Below are 17,859 nucleotides of genomic sequence, written 5' to 3'. Positions count from 1 at the left end.
TACTCTTACCTGGCTTGAGGCTGTGCAGCCCTCCAGAATCCAAGTGATGGCGTTGTCCTGTTTGCAAGATGTAGGCCCTATGGCAGAGAGATTTTTGAGCTTTGTGTCAGCCTGGCACACTGCAGGCACATAATGATGGGAGGTACACTAATACCTCGATTTGCTGTAGCTAATCAGTCTGTGGGTTTAGGAACCAGTTAACTTTATAGAATTGTATAATACCAAGAACACCGGCAATTCAAGAAATGTAGACCAGCCTGGTGGTGCGCGCCTATAGTCCCAACTATTTGGGAGGCTGAGGCAGGAGGATCACTTGAGCCCAGGAGTTTGAGGTTGCCATGAGCTATAAAATCACTGCACTCTAGCCATGGTGACAGAGCAAGACCCTCTCTTTAAAAAAGTGCCTTGAGGGGTGGTGCCTGTGGCTCAAGGAGTAGGGTGCCGGCCCCACGTACCGGGGGTGGCGGGTTCAAACTCGCCCCGGACAAAAAAAAAAAAACTGCAAAAAAATAAAAGTGCCTTGAGGGCAGCGCCTGTGTCTCAGCGAGTAGGGCGCTGGCCCTATATACCGAGAGTAGCAGGTTTGAACCTGGCCCCGGCCAAACTGCAACAAAAAAATAGCTGGGTGTTGTGGTGGGCGCCTGTAGTCCCAGCTACTCGGGAGGCTGAGGCAAGAGAATTGCCTAAGCCCAGGAGCTGGAGGTTGCTGTGAGCTGTGAAGCTACAGCACTCTGAGGGCGATAAAGTGAGACTCTGTCTCCAAAAAAAAAGAAAAAAGTGCCTTGAGCACCTTCTACATCTCGTTTAAGATAAACAAAACGGAGTTGCCCATACGTTAGGAGAGGATGTCTAACCGCGTCTGAATCTCAGTTTGGAAGACAGGGCCTAACGGTTTCAGGTAGCGGTTGCCTCGGCAAGCACCAAAGTTCTTAAACTGCAGCAGTCGCTTAATGGGGGTGGGACCGACGTGTCCCGGAAGCCAAGACGCCCCGCCCCGGGAACCATGGCGCATGCGGGGTTCTCCGCCATCCCCGCCTCTGGGCGGGGCCGCGCCGGCGCCCGCGCTACTGCCTCGGGCGCCTCCCAGGCTCCCGCGCCTGCGTACTGCCGCCCGCCACGCCCCCCGCCTGGCGGCCTTCCGGGTACGAGCTGAACATGGTGCTGTCTGAGCTGGCCGCGCGCCTTAACTGCGCGGAGTACAAGAACTGGGTAAAGGCAGGCCACTGCCTACTGCTGCTTCGCAGCTGTCTGCAGGGCTTCGTCGGCCGCGAGGTGCTCTCCTTCCACCAAGGCCTGCTCACTGCAACTCCCGGCCTGGGTCCCCGCGCCGCTTGCAGCGGGGGTTCACGATGCAGCCCCCGCGCCCGCCAGGTGAGCACCTGGCTTGAGGCCTTGACTTTCGCCCTCACCTCACCCCCATCCAGTCCCTGAGTCCCGAAACGCATTACGCTGTTCCCTCCGCGGGGCGGGGCCGGCTACGACGCCCCTCCCTCCCGGGCCCTCTTCACCGCCTCCCCATGTAGTTTCAGCCTCAGTGTCAGGTGTGCGCAGAGTGGAAACGGGAGATTTTGAGACATCACATCAACAGAAACGGAGATGTATACTGGGGAAACTGCCGGCCAGGCCGCTGGCCTGTCGACGCCTGGGAGGTGGCCAAGGTAAGCACCTGCAGCTGGGATGGGAGGAGGCAGCAGCGAGTCTCCTGGGTGCCCGGAGATCTGGTCTTGTGAAGTCGGGACCTCATTGACAGAGATGCAGAGAAGGAGACTGGTGGGTTGATTAACCGCCTAGTGTATAGGCGGTTCTGGTCTGTTATAATGGACTCAACTCAATGAAGTAGAAGTTTGCTTCTACATGTCTGCTTCCTGAGGGCATTTGAGTTTGCTACCCTTGCTTGCAAAATTGTAGGAAAGATTTCCAAAAGTGATGCTGGGGGCAAGAGTAGAGCAAGCATCACAAACATAGGCATAGAGGAAGAATCTTGTAAGGTGTGTTTGAGGGTGGGCTCACTGAATAGCTTCATTTTGACAGCAAGGTGCCATTAGTATGGTGGAGTAAACCAACAAAAGTTATAACTAAAATAGAAAGGTTTTTAAGTGCCCAGCTAAGGAATAAAACTCTGGGGAGGTAGGGATGGGATAGGCAGTCAGATCTGTCTTCACATCTCAGCAATGTGACTTACTATCTAGACCCATTGGGAAACTTTTTTGACTTTTTGATGTTTGCCAGAAGCCCAGTAGAGAATGGGGAGGAGCAGTCAGAAGTGGCTTCCTAACACAAATTGACTTTTGGAGTCAGTCTCCCTGCTTGTTAGCAGCAGGCACAGGTGGGCACCTGGGAAGGAGCAGTGTCAGGGAAGCAGGTGATCTGAGTTTGGCTCAGCTGCTGTGGCATGACATTGGGCCAGCCACTGTTCCCTAACCTCAGAAACTGAGGGGGGAGGAGGGGATGGGCAAAAACCTACTTAATAGGTACAGTGAACACTATCTGGGTGATGGGCACACTTATTCCCCTGACTCAAGCATAAGCAAAATCCATACATGTAACCAAAAACATTCTTACCCTCATAATATTTTGAAATTAAAAAAAAAAATGAGGGAATTGGACTGTATCAGTGGTCCCTAGGTTTTTGGCTACCACCTACACCTCTACCCAATTTTTTTTTTTTTTTTTTTGCATTGCTACCATAGAGTTGCCAGCTTCTACTTTTTTACCTAGAAAAGAGAAATGACTTAAAGAAATAAAATTCTACCCTTTATTGTAACTATCCCTCACCTGTTTGCAGAGGGCTGTCCTCCTGGGAATCCTCTTGAAGCTTGCTTATGCCACTCTTTCCTCCTCTTGGTTGCCATCACCTGCATACTTTCTAATCCAACCCCATCCTCTCAGTTCCTGGGGTCCCTATTCTAGCATCCTCTGCTCCACAACACCTCAGCTTCCCACCTACATGCTCATTCCCTAGACCCTGTCAGCACAGGAAGTCTCAGTATCTAACATCGCCTTTGGCATCCTGTCCCCGCTCTTTGTCTCTGTACTACTTTTTCCTCTTTGAGGCTCCATTGCCACCCCAATACCCAGAAGCCTTGGCCCTCCTGCCTGCCTTTGTCACCTCATCCAGCTCAGATGGATACTATGGTCTGTCATTAAAGTAAGTCCCTTGCAGTTATCTCAGGTTTTTTTTTGCAGTTTTTGGCCGGGGCTGGGTTTGAACCCACCACCTCCGGCATATGGGGCCAGTGCCGTACTCCTTTGAGCCACAGGCACCTCCCGTTATCTCAGCTTTTTTTCTCCTTTCTCTGAATTTCAGGGAATTTTCAGCAAATTCAGAGAAAGGCCCAACTCTAGCCCTGATGACATCATCATCTGCTTCTGCTCAGAAAGAGTCTTACCAGGAAACTGACTGGTTTCACTTTCATTCTTGATCATGGAGCCCCAGTGATTTGGCCACATCTCTCTCTCTCTCTCCTCCTATTCCAGGAAGCTACTGTTTCTACTTTTCCTTGCCAAGCTTCCACTTCCATTCCTCTACTCTCATTCCCAGCTGCTAACCTTGCTCACACTTCATGGAGTTTGATGGTAGCCCCAGCCCAGACACATGCAGTCGTCCCTCTGTATCCAAGGGGGATTGGTTCCAAGATTCCCGCTCCAATAGCAGAATCAGTGGATGCTCAAGTCCCTGATATAAAATGGCCTAATATTTGCATATAACCTAGGCACATCCTCCCATATACTTTAAATTATCTCTGGATTACTTACAATACCTAATACAATGTAAATGCTATATAAACAGTTGCTATACTATATATATATTTTAATCTGTATTTACTTTTTCTTGTTGTACTGTTATTTTTTCCTGAACATTTTTGATACCTGGTTGGTTGAATCCATAGATGCAAAACCTATGAATATGGAGGGCTGATTGTACTTCCTCATTTTTAGCCAAACCTACCAACCTATCTCTATATGCACCATCTTTTTTTGTCTGCTACGGAGGAGGAAAGATGCTTCTCTATTATTGCCCTATACCTCCATTTGTGTGTTGAATCTTATCCCTTTCCACCTGCCCAAGGAACTGTCTACTCTTCCTCCCTGCTTTTTCCCATCATCATACAGAAAGCTTTAATATAAATAGTGCCTTGATTTATTTAAGTTTTTTAAAAGAAAGAAAGGATTAAACAGTTACCATATGACCCAGCAATTCCACTACTAGGTATATACCCAAGAGAAATGAAAACTTACATCCACTCAAACATGTGTACGCAAATGTTCATAGCAGCACTATTCACACTAGCCAAAAGGTAGAAACAACTTACATTTATGTCAGCTGATGAGTGGATTTTTAAGAAGTGCAGTATATCCATACAATGGAATGTTACTTTACCATAAAAAGGAATGAAGTACTGATACTTGTTACAACGTGGATGAATCTTGAAATCATCATGCTAAGTGAAAGAAGCCAGTCACATATTGTAGGATTTCATTTATACAAAATGTCCAAAATTGGCAAATCTACAGAGGCAGAAGTAGATTAGTAGTTGCTAGGGCCTGGGGGATGGCAGCTGATGAATATGGGGTTTCTTTTGGGGGTAATGAAAATGTTCTAAAATTCACTATGACGATAGTTGCACCACTGTGAATATACTAAATACCACTGAATTATACACTGTAGAAGAGTGAGTTATATGATATGTGAATTATATCTCAATAAAACACTTGAATAAATACTTGGAAAATAAGATTTAAAAAAAAGGAAAACTTTCCTCTATTCATTTGCTCCAGCTCTCTCCTAATTTTTTTTTTATCAGCCTCTCATACACATACCAAGCCAGGCTTCTCAAAAAGAAGTTTGATGCCTTTTCTCTTTTCCTCAGATCCCACTTACTGTGCAACCCATTCTACCCTGGCTCTGCTTCTACCACTCCACTGTACCTGCGACCTTCAGTTGTCTGACCTTCTTCCCTCTCAGAGGCATTCAGTACTACTGGTGACTCTTCTTAAAACTTTCCTGGCTTTCTTCCCATCTCCATGCCTTTTGTTCAGCCTTCTGAGTATCGGTTGGCCTTCCTTGGGACTCAGGGCTGGGGCTCTTCTGTCCTCCTTTTCTCTGGTGATTCTGCCCAGGCCCATGGAGTTAAATACTCCATTTATGCTCATGGCTGCCAAATCAGGGCCCCAGCCCTGCCCCTGTCCTGGGCTCCAGATGCACATGTCTGACTGCTTACTTGACCCTCCCTACCAGCTTCTCCAGAGCACTTTTTATTTAGTTCCAAAGTAGGACTTTTTATCTCGACCCCCACCTCTCCAGAATCATTACTGTTTCATTTCTTTCCCTCTTACTACCTGCCTTATATATACCTGCAAAATAATTTTGGAATCCTCTCCTACATCTCTACATCACAGCTCTCACCCTCTCCTGCCCGGCTGGCTGTGCTGCTTTGGGGACCTCTGGTTCTTCACACAGCAGGATGTGTGGGCTTCAAATGGGAATCAGATCATTTCATTCCCTTGCCTAAAACCCTTGGGTAGCTTCCTGATGGCCTTAGAATAAAGTCTACACTTCCTTCAGGAAGAAGGGAGCTGATAAAGCTCAGTGTGAAACCGGACCCCTGTTTGTTTCTCCTGCCTTGTCTCCTACTCGGTGAAGAGACACAGGAGATTAGAGCGAGAGAGAGGCAGTAACGTGTTACATGTGCAGTACAATTTTAAGAAACTGCTTTCACTGCAAGGAGGCAGTAGAGCCTCCCTGCTGGCTTCTAGTTCTGAAGAAAGGGAGTAATTACTAAAATAAAACTTTAACATGGAAGAGATTGGTTGATCTTGGTGAGAAAATGCCAGAGAGGACCTACCTTAGAATGGAAAGGAAAAGTGATGCCTGGTTTGGAGACACTTAAGGCCCCTCTAACTTCGCATTTTCTTCTCAGCAGCAGGTGAATTAAGCAATGTTTGCATTAGTTTGCCTCCGTGATAAGTTAGCCTCTTTGTTAAACTTTGTAGCATCTGTACTAGGCTTCTCTCCAAGGGTTGGCGGTATCGGTAGCTGTTACAGCATGGGAAGATGGTGATGGTACTATTTACCTTCTGATAGGGGCCACTTAGCATCTACCAAATTTTTCTTAATTACATGAGGCTCAGGTGTATAATTCCATCACCATCACGAACATAGCCCTAAATCTCCTTGGGGTACATCAGCACTTACCCCAGCCTTCTCAGAATACTGTTGTGAGCAGCCCTGTAGGAGCCATTGTAGTTGCTTATCTACTGAAATGTGTTTGCTTTCACTGGAGCGGCTAACTTTTATTTAGTTATATGTAATTTTTTGTATGTCATCTGTTCTAGTCCCTTGGCAGGAAAGTACCCATGAAATTCTTAGCGTGGTAAAGTGGTTGCATTCAATGTAAGTTGGGAAATATTTCAGGAAAGAAATATGCCTAAGCTTTGCCAGAACACCATTTTGGGGGTTTGTGCCATAAAATCCTACTAAAGGCAACAGTCATGCTAGGTTCTAGAACAAGGTCCTTCTGGTATGTGTAGTATCTCAAATCTATGGGATTCCAGCTGTAGCTTCTATGTGGGTCTTTCTCACCTTGCACCATTGGCGTGATAATTGCCGGCATTTATGGCCTGTTAATGAGCGTGTGTAAGGCACTGTGTTGGAGCTTTCCCTGCATTCACTTATTTAATTCTCACAGCATCCTTTGAGGTAGATGAGAACAGTTATTCCCATTTACTGATGAGGAATCTGAGGATAAGTAACTTGGCCAAGGTTATACATCTGACAAATGGCAGAGCTGGCATTTGAACCCAGTACCGTTGCACTCCTAAGCCCAAACTCTTAATTAATACTACCATACTGAGTTTTCTCAAGTCATTTAGAAAGTGTCCACTTTCAGGTAATTGTGTTATTTTTAAATCTTCTTCAGCAACTCAGCTAATGAAATTTTTTTCTTTTAATCTGAATGCTTCAAGAATTTTCATGTCATCCTTGAGCAGGGTTTATGCTAACCTTCTCTGTATTGCTCCAGTTTTGGTATATATGCTGCCAAAGCAAGCACGTCGGCCACTGAATTTCAGTAAGGGAGCAAAAGGTGGCATCCTACCTGTACCTTCTGCTTATGTGCCCTTAGACAGGACAGAAAACCAGTTATGTCAGGTATACCTAAAAGCAGAGGGATAGTGAAGCTCTTCAGATACTGCCCTTGGCCAAGGCTGTGACACTGTTTTCCCTGCTTGCATTGTGGACTCATGTGCCTCTAACTTGAAACCTCGGTGTGTAAGAGAATTTCAGCCAGTCTTTATCTGGACAATAAGCAAATAACCGTTGTCTCTCCAGCTCCTAGAGTTGGAGGAGACTCAGGTCTCTCTCCTGCCTCCCTGTATTGCAGGCCTTCATGCCCCGAGGACTGACAGACAAACGAGGACCCGAGGAATGTGATGCAGTTGCTCTTTTAAGTCTTATCAACTCCTGTGATCATTTTGTGATTGATCGAAGAAAAGTCACAGAGGTAAGAGCTGTCAGAATTTGAAACCATTCACTGAGTCAGTTGGGTGGGTACTGAGGACCAGCTATGAAACACACTCTGTGATGCTAAGTCAGCCATGCAGCCATAGCACACAGTAGCTCCCCAGAATAGCATGTGCCAAGAAAGTTTGACTTGTTTACTTATCATGCATACCATCTATAATGTCCAAAAACCCCCAGTGAAAATGTAGTCAAGAGACTAATCCTTTCATTCTCCCTAATTAAAGTTTCCTAACAACTGTTATTGTGCTGTTTGCTGCTAAAGTAGATGAAACCTAAACTTTTTTCTCTATTCCGCCATAAACAGAAGCAAAGTAATTTCCCTTATTTATCTATCTAGCTATTTATTTGTAGACAGGGTCTTGCTCTGTCACCCAGGTTAGAGGGCAGTGACATGATCATAGCTCACTGCAGCCTTGAACTCCTGAGCTCAAGTGATCCTCCTGCCTCACCCTCCTGAGTAGATAGGACTACAGGTGCCCGCCACCATGCCTGACTAATTTTTTTTTTGTATAGATAGGGTCAGGCTAGTCCTGAACTCTTGGCCTTCCAAAGTGCTGGGATTACAGACATGAGCTACCACGCCCAGCCAGTTTTCCTTATTAAAAAAAATACAGAGCAGAACAGGTGTCATTCTACCTGTTGTATGGGAGTATTTGAGTTCTGCCCTTCTAAATCCCATTGACTAAACAATTGCAGGACCAAATTACATAGAACTGAAGAGAAGGTGAACACTAATGGATAACAGTGCAGAATAGGGCTTGGCACCCGTAGCTCAGTGGTTAGGGCGCCGGCCACATACACTGGGGCTGGCGGGTTTGAACCGGCCTGGGCATGTTAAACAAACAATGACAACTACAAAAAAAAAAAAATAGCCGGGCTTTGTGGCGGGCACCTGTAGTCCAAGCTGAGGCAAGAGAATTGCTTAAACCCAAGAGTTGGAGGTTGCTGTGAGCTGTGATGCTACGGCACTCTATGGAAGGTGACAAAGTGAGGCTCTGTCTTAAATAAACAAACAAAACAGTGCAGAATAGATCACTACGCTTGTCAGATTTCCTCTGGGAAATTTAGATTTTTTTTTCTAGTTCACCAGAGAATAGTTCTTAACATTTATTACTCTGAGAATCATTGAAAAGAGTAGATAGCTATACCTGGATTATTTACAATATGTAGAGAAAATGCAGTGTATTTTGTTAACTAGAAGAATTGAGAATCCTTTATGCAGCAGCAGACACAAAGAACTATCACAGTAGTTGACCCCTTCGATATCTTTTAACTAAGAATGGGGAAGACTTTATGTGAATTATATATTAATATGATTAAACAGTGCCTTTTTTTTTTTTTTTTTAAAGACAGGCAAAAGTTGATTTTCTTTTCATCATGGTTTCCACATCAGAAGACTCCCTTGACCCCAACTTCTTGGCACTCCAACAATATTTAAAACATTTTTATCTTGTCTGCTTTGGCCTGTGGGTATGCCCAGAGCCAATACGCTTGTCCTTTGGCAGGTTGTTTTAAGTTAAGGGATTTGGGGGAGTGTGTAATATCCAGGTAGCCACCAGATTTCAAGGGCTAAGGATAATTATAGGCTTCTTTGTATTTCTTACCTTGATTAGTTTATTATTCAGGGGGCCCAACATCCCCCAAAGCCTTGACAGCATCTTCAGGCAGCTAGAGGTCATGTCAGTAACTTCTGGATGGCTTGGAAATCTGCTCCAGAGGCTCAGGAATGGGAGAAAGGCTGAACCGCTGTTGCCCAAGAGCTATCTTTTTGTTCTTGGAGTCCTTTGGCCAAAATCTGGCCTATAGTCATGTTTTATTTGTCCTGCTTGTTTTTTTTTTTTTTTTTTATTTATTTCAAATCAGTTGTTATAAAAATCTGAGTTTCCAGGTTTTCTTGAAAAATCAGCAAATCTAGCAACACTGAGCTCCTATCACTCCCATGGCAACAAGCCACAAGTTCAACTGAGGCCATCCCTTTTAGATAGGCCAACCACTCTCCTATTTGTCCCAAACCCGTCTCTCCTTTCTCCCTACTCTTATACATGGCCAGCTTCACTCAGGTTACTTGCCTGGCACTTGAAGGCATTTCAGGTTGTGATGCAAGAAGAACTTCACTTCTTGGTGTATGCCAGGATGAAATTAAATACTGATCTGTGGGCCAGAGTATCCTTTACCCCTATAGTCCCCAACTCCCAGGCCAAGGACCGGTACCAGTCCATGGCCTATTAGGAACCAGGCCACACAACAGGAGATGAATGAAGCTTCATCTGTATTTATATCCCCTTCCCATTGCTCACATCACTGTGAGTTCTGCCTCCTGTCAGATTCCACCTCCCATAGAAAAATGGTCCTCCATAAAACTGGGGTACCTGGTGCCAAAAAGGTTGGGGACCACTGCGCTATCCTATATAAATGCATACCAAATTATGCACATGATCCCAAGAAAGTTTTGGCCCATCTCATCTAAAGACTGCCCTGATTTTGTTGTTAACAGAGCCTTTCTAAGGGGCCAGGTGCGGTGGCTCATGCCCGTAAGCCTAGCATTCTGGGATGCCAAGGCCGGTGGATTGCCTGAGCTCACAGGTTCTAGACCAGCCTGAGCCAGAGTGAGACCCCATCTCTAAAGATAGTGGAGCATTGTGGTGGGCACGTGTAGTCCCAGCTACTTGGGAGGCTAAGGCAAAAGATCGCTTGAGCCCAAGAGTTTGAGGTTGCAATGAGCTATGATGCCATAGCACTCTACCCAGGGTGACAAAGTGAGATTCTGTCTCAAAAAAATAAAAACAGAGCCTTTCTGTGATTTTCTTTTGGAGTCACAAGATCTGTTTACCTGGCTGAGCATGGTGACTCATGCCTGTAATCCTAGCACTCTGCGAGGCCAAGGCAGGTGGATTGCCTGAGCTCACAGGTTCAAGACCAGCCTGAGCAAGAGCAAGAGCAAGACCCCGTTTCTAAAAATAGCTAGGTGTTGTGGTGGGCGCCTGTAGTCCCAACTACTTGGGAGGCTGAGGCAAGAGAATCACTTAAGCTGAAAGAGTTGGAGGTTGCTGTGAGCTGTGATGCCACGGCACTCTTCTGAGGGTGACAAGTGAGACTCTATCTCAAAAAAAAAAAAAAAAAAATCTGTTTACCCTGTTGTTTGATTTTAAAGCCTTTTATCTTTTTATCTTTCGGTAGTTGATTAAGTGTCGTAATGAGATTATGCACTCTTCAGAAATGAAAGTATCTTCTACATGGCTTCGAGATTTTCAGATGAAGATCCAAAATTTTCTGAATGAATTCAACAATATCCCAGAAATTGTGGCAGTATACTCCAGAATAGAACAGGTAAAAGTCGTATTTAATAATTCTGACAGAACCAAAGGGGAAAAAGTGACTATTCATTTAGAATTTTAAGTTTATTAGATTTAAACTAAATTTTAGAACGTAAGCAGGGGAAAGTATGCTGATAGAAATCTGGAATTATACAGGGCCAGTAAGCTTTCCTATGGCCACAATGTGTTATTAATTAATAATGTTTAATTATAAATTCTTTGAGTAATCCAATGGAATATCTTTTCTATGAAATTGGTTCATATAAATATATCCCACCAGCTATTGACGTCTGACTGGGCTGTTCACATCCCTGAGGAAGATCAGCGAGATGGGTATGAATGTGAAATAGAAACCTACCTGAGTGAGAGCCAAATCAATGAAATAGAAATGCAGTTACTAAAGGAAAAACTTCAAGAGATGTACCTTCAAGCAGAAGAACAAGAGATGTCGCCTGAAGAGGTACAAAGAAAAACATTCCATCATCTGTTTGAGTAAACAACACAAAGAAAGCTGCCAGGGAGGAAGAGTAGCTCATTTTAACGTAAAGCCAACTGTGCTTCTGATTTATAAGTCAGTTTCCAGAAGGAATATTCTTTTGGCACAGGTTAACGTGAAAATATTTTCACTTAATCAGGAAACATTTGAGTGCCTAATCTGTGCCATAAAGTGGAAAAGCATAGTAGAGGCACAACAATTCTTGGGGAAAAAATGTGCTGGGGGTGTTCTTCACTGGCAGAGGGGATTGCCATAAAAGGCACTTTGCTGAGAAGGTGCTGTTGAGCTGAGACTCAAAGAAATCAAAAAAGAGTTTGACAAATTGGCAAGTGAAAAAGGCCATTCTCGGCAGGGGACACAGAACTCGCAAAGGCATGAAAGAGGCTTGGCAGTGACAGGCGAGCATAGTGGGTACAGTTAGGTGTGAGGGTGGTAAAGTAGGCGGAAACCATACTTTGAAAGGTTTTCTGTGCCATGCCAAGGGCGTGGATCCTTAGTCCCCAAAAGCAATAGGGAGCCAACAGATGATTTTAAGCAAGAAAGAGTGAAAGAATCAGGGCTTTTAGAAAGTTAATTCTTGTGGCAGTTGGGAGTTAGACAAGTCACCAACAACTAGCCATGAGGCTCTTGCAGTCGTGTGAGGGTAAGAGAGAAAACAAACTAAAGGCTAGAGAAGAGGAGCTGATTCTGCCCAGGTAGACCTGATGGATCTTAGTGTCTGGTTAGATTACTAGGAGCATGACATTGGGGTGTAAAAGGGTGGAGAGGGGCGGAGGTTTAAAGGTTCTTCAAGGTTTCTAGCTTAGGACCTTCAGGTTAATGATGGTCTAAAGTCCTGATAGGAGGCTGGGTGTGGTGGCTCATGCCTGTAATCCTAGCACTCTGGGAGGCTGAGGTAAGGGGATGCCTTGAGCTCAGGAGTTCAAGACCAGCCTGAGCAAGAGGGAGACCCTGTCTCTACTAAGAATAGAAAAATAATCTGGGCATTGTGGTGGGCACCTATAGTCCTAGCTACTCAGGAGGCTGAAGCAGGAGGATCACTTGAGCTCAGGAGTTTGAGGGTGCAGTGAGTTATAATGATGCCACTACACTGTAGCCCGGGCAATAAAATGAAACTCTCTATCTCAAAAAAAAAAAAAAAGGAAAGAAAAGCAAAAGGGAAAGAATTTGCATATACTTTAAAATCATTACTGCTTGTTTTTTTTTTTCTTTCTTTTTTTTTTTTTTTATTGGGGATTCATTGAGGGTACAATAAGCCAGGTTACACTGATTGCAATTGTTAGGTAAAGTCCCTCTGCAATCATGTCTTGCCCCCATAAAGTGTGACACACACCAAGGCCCCACCCCCTCCCTCCGTACCTCTTTCTGCTTCCCCCCCATAACCTTAATTGTCATTAATTGTCCTCATATCAAAATCGAGTACATAGGATTCATGCTTCTCCATTCTTGTGATGCTTTACTAAGAATAATGTCTTCCACTTCCATCCAGGTTAATACAAAGGATGTAAAGTCTCCATTTTTTTTAATGGCTGAATAGTATTCCATGGTATACATATACCACAGCTTGTTAATCCATTCCTGGGTTGGTGGGCATTTAGGCTGTTTCCACATTTTGGCGATTGTAAATTGAGCTGCAATAAACAGTCTAGTACAAGTGTCCTTATGATAAAAGGATTTCTTTCCTTCTGGGTAGATGCCCAGTAATGGGATTGCAGGATCAAATGGGAGGTCTAGCTTGACATTACTGCTTTCTTAAACTTGGTGAGAGAACTGCTTTCACAGAGATCCATGGGGAAGCTTAGGGAGAAGGAGCAATGACAAAGTACCCTCAGGGCCATTGGGAAAGGGATAAAAAATGTCAGTTCATTTGTTATATTCCAGAAATACTTATTGAGCACCTACTATGGCATGCATGAGTGAACAAAATAGACAAAGATCCCTGTAGTTTAAAACAGACGACAAGCAGTAAACATAATAAGTAAGTGATGAGAGGTGCAGTGGAGGGAGAAACACAGTGTAGAGCAGAGTGGGGACAAGTGTCAGGTTGTAATATGGTGGTCAAGGTGGCCTCATCGAGAAGGTAAGACTTAGCAGTACCTTGAAGTAGGTGAGGTACATACCCATGTATGTATCTGGAGAAAGTGCATTTGGGCAGAAGGAACAGCAAGTTGAGAAGTGTGGCTGGAATAGAGGGAGGGAAAGAATAGTGGGTAAGGAGGTCAGCAAAATGAAGGGGGAGGAAGCAGGACTTCTGAGCCATTGCAATGTCAAGAACCCTGCGGGCTTTGTGGTGAGGATCCCCTGGGGTAGTGGAGGAGAGGAGCAGAGATAGAAGCAAGGAGACCTGGAATGAGGTCAGTGTCTAGATAAGATATGATGGTAGTTTGGACCAGGGTGGAAGTGTAGAGGTGGTAAGAAGGTGGGTGGATGTGACATGACATGTGAAAGAAAGAAAGAAAGAGGTCAAAGACAAAACCAAGAGTTTTGGCTTAAATGACTGGAAGAATGAAGTTGTTGAGCATCTTTTGCCTAGAATAGTAGCAAGCACATAATAGACTATCAATAAATTAAAAATTTATTAAATGTGTGAAGGATAGAAGTAATGTACCAGGCACAGTGCTAAGTGCTTTTAGTAGATTATTTCTAGTCTTCCCAAGAACGCTTGAAGGTGTTGGTGTCATCATCCTTAATTTGCATACATAGCAGTAAGCTCAGAGAGGTCAAATGTCTTGCTCAATGTCCCACAGCTAGTTAAATGACAAAGCTGGGCTTCAATGTCCAAATCTGTATGACTACATTCTATAATTTTTCTAATATTTTCCATTTTTCATTCTCTACTTCCTTTTCCCTCTTTACACATAAATGTGCAAAGCCTTCCCCATTCTTAAAAAAATAACCTCCTTTTGACTGCCTCCCTCCCTTCAAGCTAAAATAATCATCTCAGCCAGAGTACCTCGTAAAGCACATTTCAAGAGCAAGTGCATTTATTGCTTTTCACAAAGGGGAAAACTGAAGTTCTAACAAATGTCAATTATGGGACACTCTTATTGGAAACCATGAGAAAGAAAGGTGACTGGGAATAGGAAAAAAACTGAAACCTTGAACAAAGGAAAAGAAACAAAGTAGAATAGAGAGCAAACTAGTTCTGAGAGTCTGCAGAGAGGGCCAGGAGGAGACAGCACAGGATCATCAAGTGGTAAACTCTCCACCCTTGATGACTTGGGGAAGGGGGACCCCACTGAGGGCCAAAAGTCCATCTGGAAGTGTGTGCTATGGTACAAAGACCTGGCCGATGCAAGCATGGGCATCTGGTGGCCACAGGAAGATACTGAGCTATGTCTAGGACACCAAGCACAGTCATTAAGAGCTAACAGTTATTAATGCATGCTGTGGGTAATGTCATTGGTGTGATCTTCATTTCACATTTCTATAATTTTCAGATTATTTATTTAAAGATCAGGTATCTTGCAGGAGCTCTAGGCTGGTTTCCAGCCATGAAATAAACACCTCCACCAGAGGGGCACAACCCTAGTCAATTTTACTAACTAATCTGAAGCCCTCCGGTCATTTTCAGCTCCTCCCTGTTCATCTGGCGCAGCCGCAGCGAGCCTTCCCTGTCCCTTTCATTCCCGACAGCCATCGTCCAGCATCTGGCAATTTCACTTGCCTACACGGCAGTAACCTGAGTACTTGCTGAGGCTCCAACCTAGACCTGCTGCCTAAGAATCAGTTATGTACACATGCTGGGGTAGGGTACTCCATCACTTTCATCATTAGATAATCTTGACTTAGCTTGGACCCATTTATAAACATTCACCACACTCCAAAAATAAGAGTAGCTTGTCTTTGTAATAAGCACAGTAACCAGTGAGGGTATTCTAGGACAAGCCCAGTGAAAACACTTCCATGAATACTTTTATTAACTTAAAAGATTAAGTATGTTGCTCGAGGGAGTTTAAATTGGTAAAATCTCTATAGATGGCAGTTTTGGCAAAAATCTATTAAAATTTTGCCAAAACTTAAAACAGGATCAGAATTGAAACTACATTTCCCTTCTAAAAACAGATCCTACAGACTTGTCCCTTATGCAAAATAACACACATACCAGGTTAGTTACTGTAGTGTTATTTGTCTTAGCAGAAGGATCAAAATAATATGTTAGAATAGGAAATGTCTATTACTGGAATGGTATTTAGGCATTTAAAAAGATAATGAGGCCACTTTTTATAATCTCATATATTGATACAAGAGACCAGTGGAGTCTAGAATGCTGCCATTTGTGTTTTTAAAAATGTGTATATACACATGCTCACATGTAACGGCATAGAATAGCTCTGGAAACATGGGAAATTGTTCATTATGGTCACCTCTAGGGAGAGGAGCTGGGTGACTAAGCTTGTGTTCATTTTGAATTTATTTTGCATACATGCATGTGTATGTATATTTAATAGTAATAAATGTATAGGTTCAAAGTGAAAGACCTTCATTTTATTTTTATATGTACACATGTACATATACATGTATATGGGGTGTGTATGAAATGAAGCCTTTTAATACAAATGGAGGAAGTTTTAAAAGCAAAAACAATGGCCAGGCATGGTGGCTCATGCCTATAATCCTAGCACTCTGGGAGGCCAAGGCAGGTGGATTGCTTAAGCTCAGGAGTTTGAGACCAGCCTGAGCAAGAGCAAGACCCCATCTCTACTAAACTAGCCAGGCCCTGTGGTGGGTGCCTGTATTCCTCCCTATTTAGGAGGCTGAGACAAGAAGATCAATTGAGCCCAGGTGTTTGAGGTTGTATTGAGCTGTGACACCACAGCACTCTACCCAGGGTGACAGAGTGAGATTCTGTGTCAAAAAAAAGAAAGCAAAAAAAAAATTGAGGAGACAAACAAATACCCCTTTGTTTGGTGCCAGAAGCAGTTCTCCTGGATTGTGTTGTGGGTTTTTTTCCCTGAGTGAGGATGCTTTTTTTTTTTAAAGAGTTTGTTTTGTTTTGTTTTTCAAACTTTAACTTGTCTGTGGACAGATGCTTATAACCAAGATTCTGTCTCTTGGTGGACACGTGAACAAGAAGCCAGTCTTGGGGCTAGTAAGTTCTTCATTTGAATTACAAGTCTTCTGTAAAATTGTCAAAGCTGCACGTTGTATGTTTTCTTCTTGTAGATCTCAAATCTACTGAAAGTGGTGACGGAATTTCTGAGAAACAATGAGGATCTTAGAAATGGTCTTACAGAAGAGATGCAGAAGCTAGACAGCCTCTGTCGGCAACATCACAAACCAGATTCAAAGGAACCTGGGAGACAGACACCTGAAAGGAAGGCCTGAGGTGAGGTTAGGCATATCACGTTAAATAAGACCAGATAGCCTCATTGCTTTGATGGCAGCTGCTTTCTTCTGTGAGGCTGTAATGAACACATAATAGTCTAATCTGAAGTTTCCCTATGTCCTTATTATTTCAGAGAAAGGACACTGAGTTTTGTGCTCTTCCTGTAATTAATGGTTCTCACATCTATGAAGTAATTTAACATCAGTTCCCTGACAGCTTTGTTTAGTCAAACATACCTGAAGTCACTTGTGCTTTAGAATTAAGCAAATCAACTTTATAGCATAATTCAGAAGCATTTCTATGGTAAAAAGATGCCATTGGTGCCCAGCTCTTACTGTGGCATTAATAATAAGCAATTGGCTAGTTTCCATAAGGAAAACTTGTTAATGTACGTAACTGTCTTAAGTATTTTACTTTTTTTCTCCCTCCAAATAAAGAAAAATAAAATATTTTCTTTCCTTTTAGGTTGCCCTTCGAGAAAAATTAGACATGTTTGTAAAAGTCAGCATGGCTTCCATCTCAGATGCAAGAAGAAAAAGTTACCAGATGATTGTACCCAAACAAAAAGGAATTTTTGTTGTTTTGTCCTGCACTTTCCTTTGACTCTTTTGGAGTATTTTTCTTTAATATTTAGAAACTTGGGGCTGTATAATCTAAACCAATCAAAAATATAGATACTCTTGTGCCCACACTTGCTACCATCCAGGGATCTTTTGCTATTTAAAAGGTGAGTTTCTTTTCTGGTCCTAAACTATAGCTGCTTAACATATTAAAGGCTGTGTTTGTCCTGGCCTGTGCCAAAGGCCAAACACACCCTGCTCCCCCACTGCTACCTGCATGCTTATAGGGATGCCCAAGGGTGGGCTGGGATATCAATGTTGAAATAGAAGTCCTTCCTTTTTAGAAGACAAGAAGAAAAATAGCCTGAAAGGGCATGTTCTAACCAATTCCAATTAGCACAGAGCTCTTACTCCCAGGTTTAAGTAGCCCAAGGCTGATCAGTGAGGGGCTGCAGAATGGTGACTAAACTGACTAATGTAAGGGGCAGGTCCAGGCTACCTTCACAAGCAGGGGTGTCGAGGGAAGGCTCCTCAGCTGGCAGCTTGTTTATGGTACACCTGGGAAAAGTAAGCTTCCATGGCGGTCACGGCTGTTTTTGTCCAGTTATATCTCCAGTGCCAAGCTCAGGGCCTGGCCC

General features: G+C 43.7%; 1 protein-coding gene and 1 non-coding gene across 3 annotated transcripts; one reads left to right on the top strand and one right to left on the bottom strand.

Moving 5' to 3' along the window:
• Positions 1–846: 846 nt before the first annotated feature.
• CXHXorf38 (chromosome X CXorf38 homolog) lies at positions 847–17,342 on the top strand. Of its 2 annotated transcripts, XM_053581167.1 has the most exons (7): positions 849–1,371; positions 1,524–1,658; positions 7,383–7,502; positions 10,700–10,849; positions 11,117–11,296; positions 16,499–16,661; positions 17,127–17,342. In XM_053581167.1, exons 1-6 carry the CDS (start codon positions 1,156–1,158, stop codon positions 16,658–16,660), a joined length of 963 nt encoding a protein of 320 aa, XP_053437142.1. In that variant the 5' UTR covers positions 849–1,155; the 3' UTR covers position 16,661; positions 17,127–17,342. The 2 variants fall into 2 exon arrangements, with proteins under 2 accessions (XP_053437143.1, XP_053437142.1); XM_053581168.1 differs by lacking the exon at positions 1,524–1,658 and having other exon boundaries at positions 847–1,371.
• LOC128578768 (U6 spliceosomal RNA) lies at positions 6,946–7,052 on the bottom strand. The gene has a single exon (XR_008377898.1). It is a non-coding gene; the product is annotated as a U6 spliceosomal RNA (small nuclear RNA).
• Positions 17,343–17,859: the final 517 nt, after the last annotated feature.

Source organism: Nycticebus coucang, chromosome X (assembly GCF_027406575.1).
Source record: "Nycticebus coucang isolate mNycCou1 chromosome X, mNycCou1.pri, whole genome shotgun sequence".
In the NCBI taxonomy this organism is placed as follows: Eukaryota; Metazoa; Chordata; class Mammalia; order Primates; family Lorisidae; genus Nycticebus; species Nycticebus coucang.
This window is presented reverse-complemented; position numbering and strand designations above follow the sequence as displayed.

Bases quoted from the DNA above. Each gene is read 5' to 3' on its own strand.
- CXHXorf38 (XM_053581167.1), top strand. From the start codon at position 1,156: ATGGTGCTGTCTGAGCTGGCCGCGCGCCTTAACTGCGCGGAGTACAAG. The intron at 1,659-7,382 runs GTAAGCACCTGC...CCTGTATTGCAG, and splicing joins ACGCCTGGGAGGTGGCCAAG to GCCTTCATGCCCCGAGGACT. The intron at 11,297-16,498 runs GTACAAAGAAAA...TTCTTCTTGTAG, and splicing joins AAGAGATGTCGCCTGAAGAG to ATCTCAAATCTACTGAAAGT.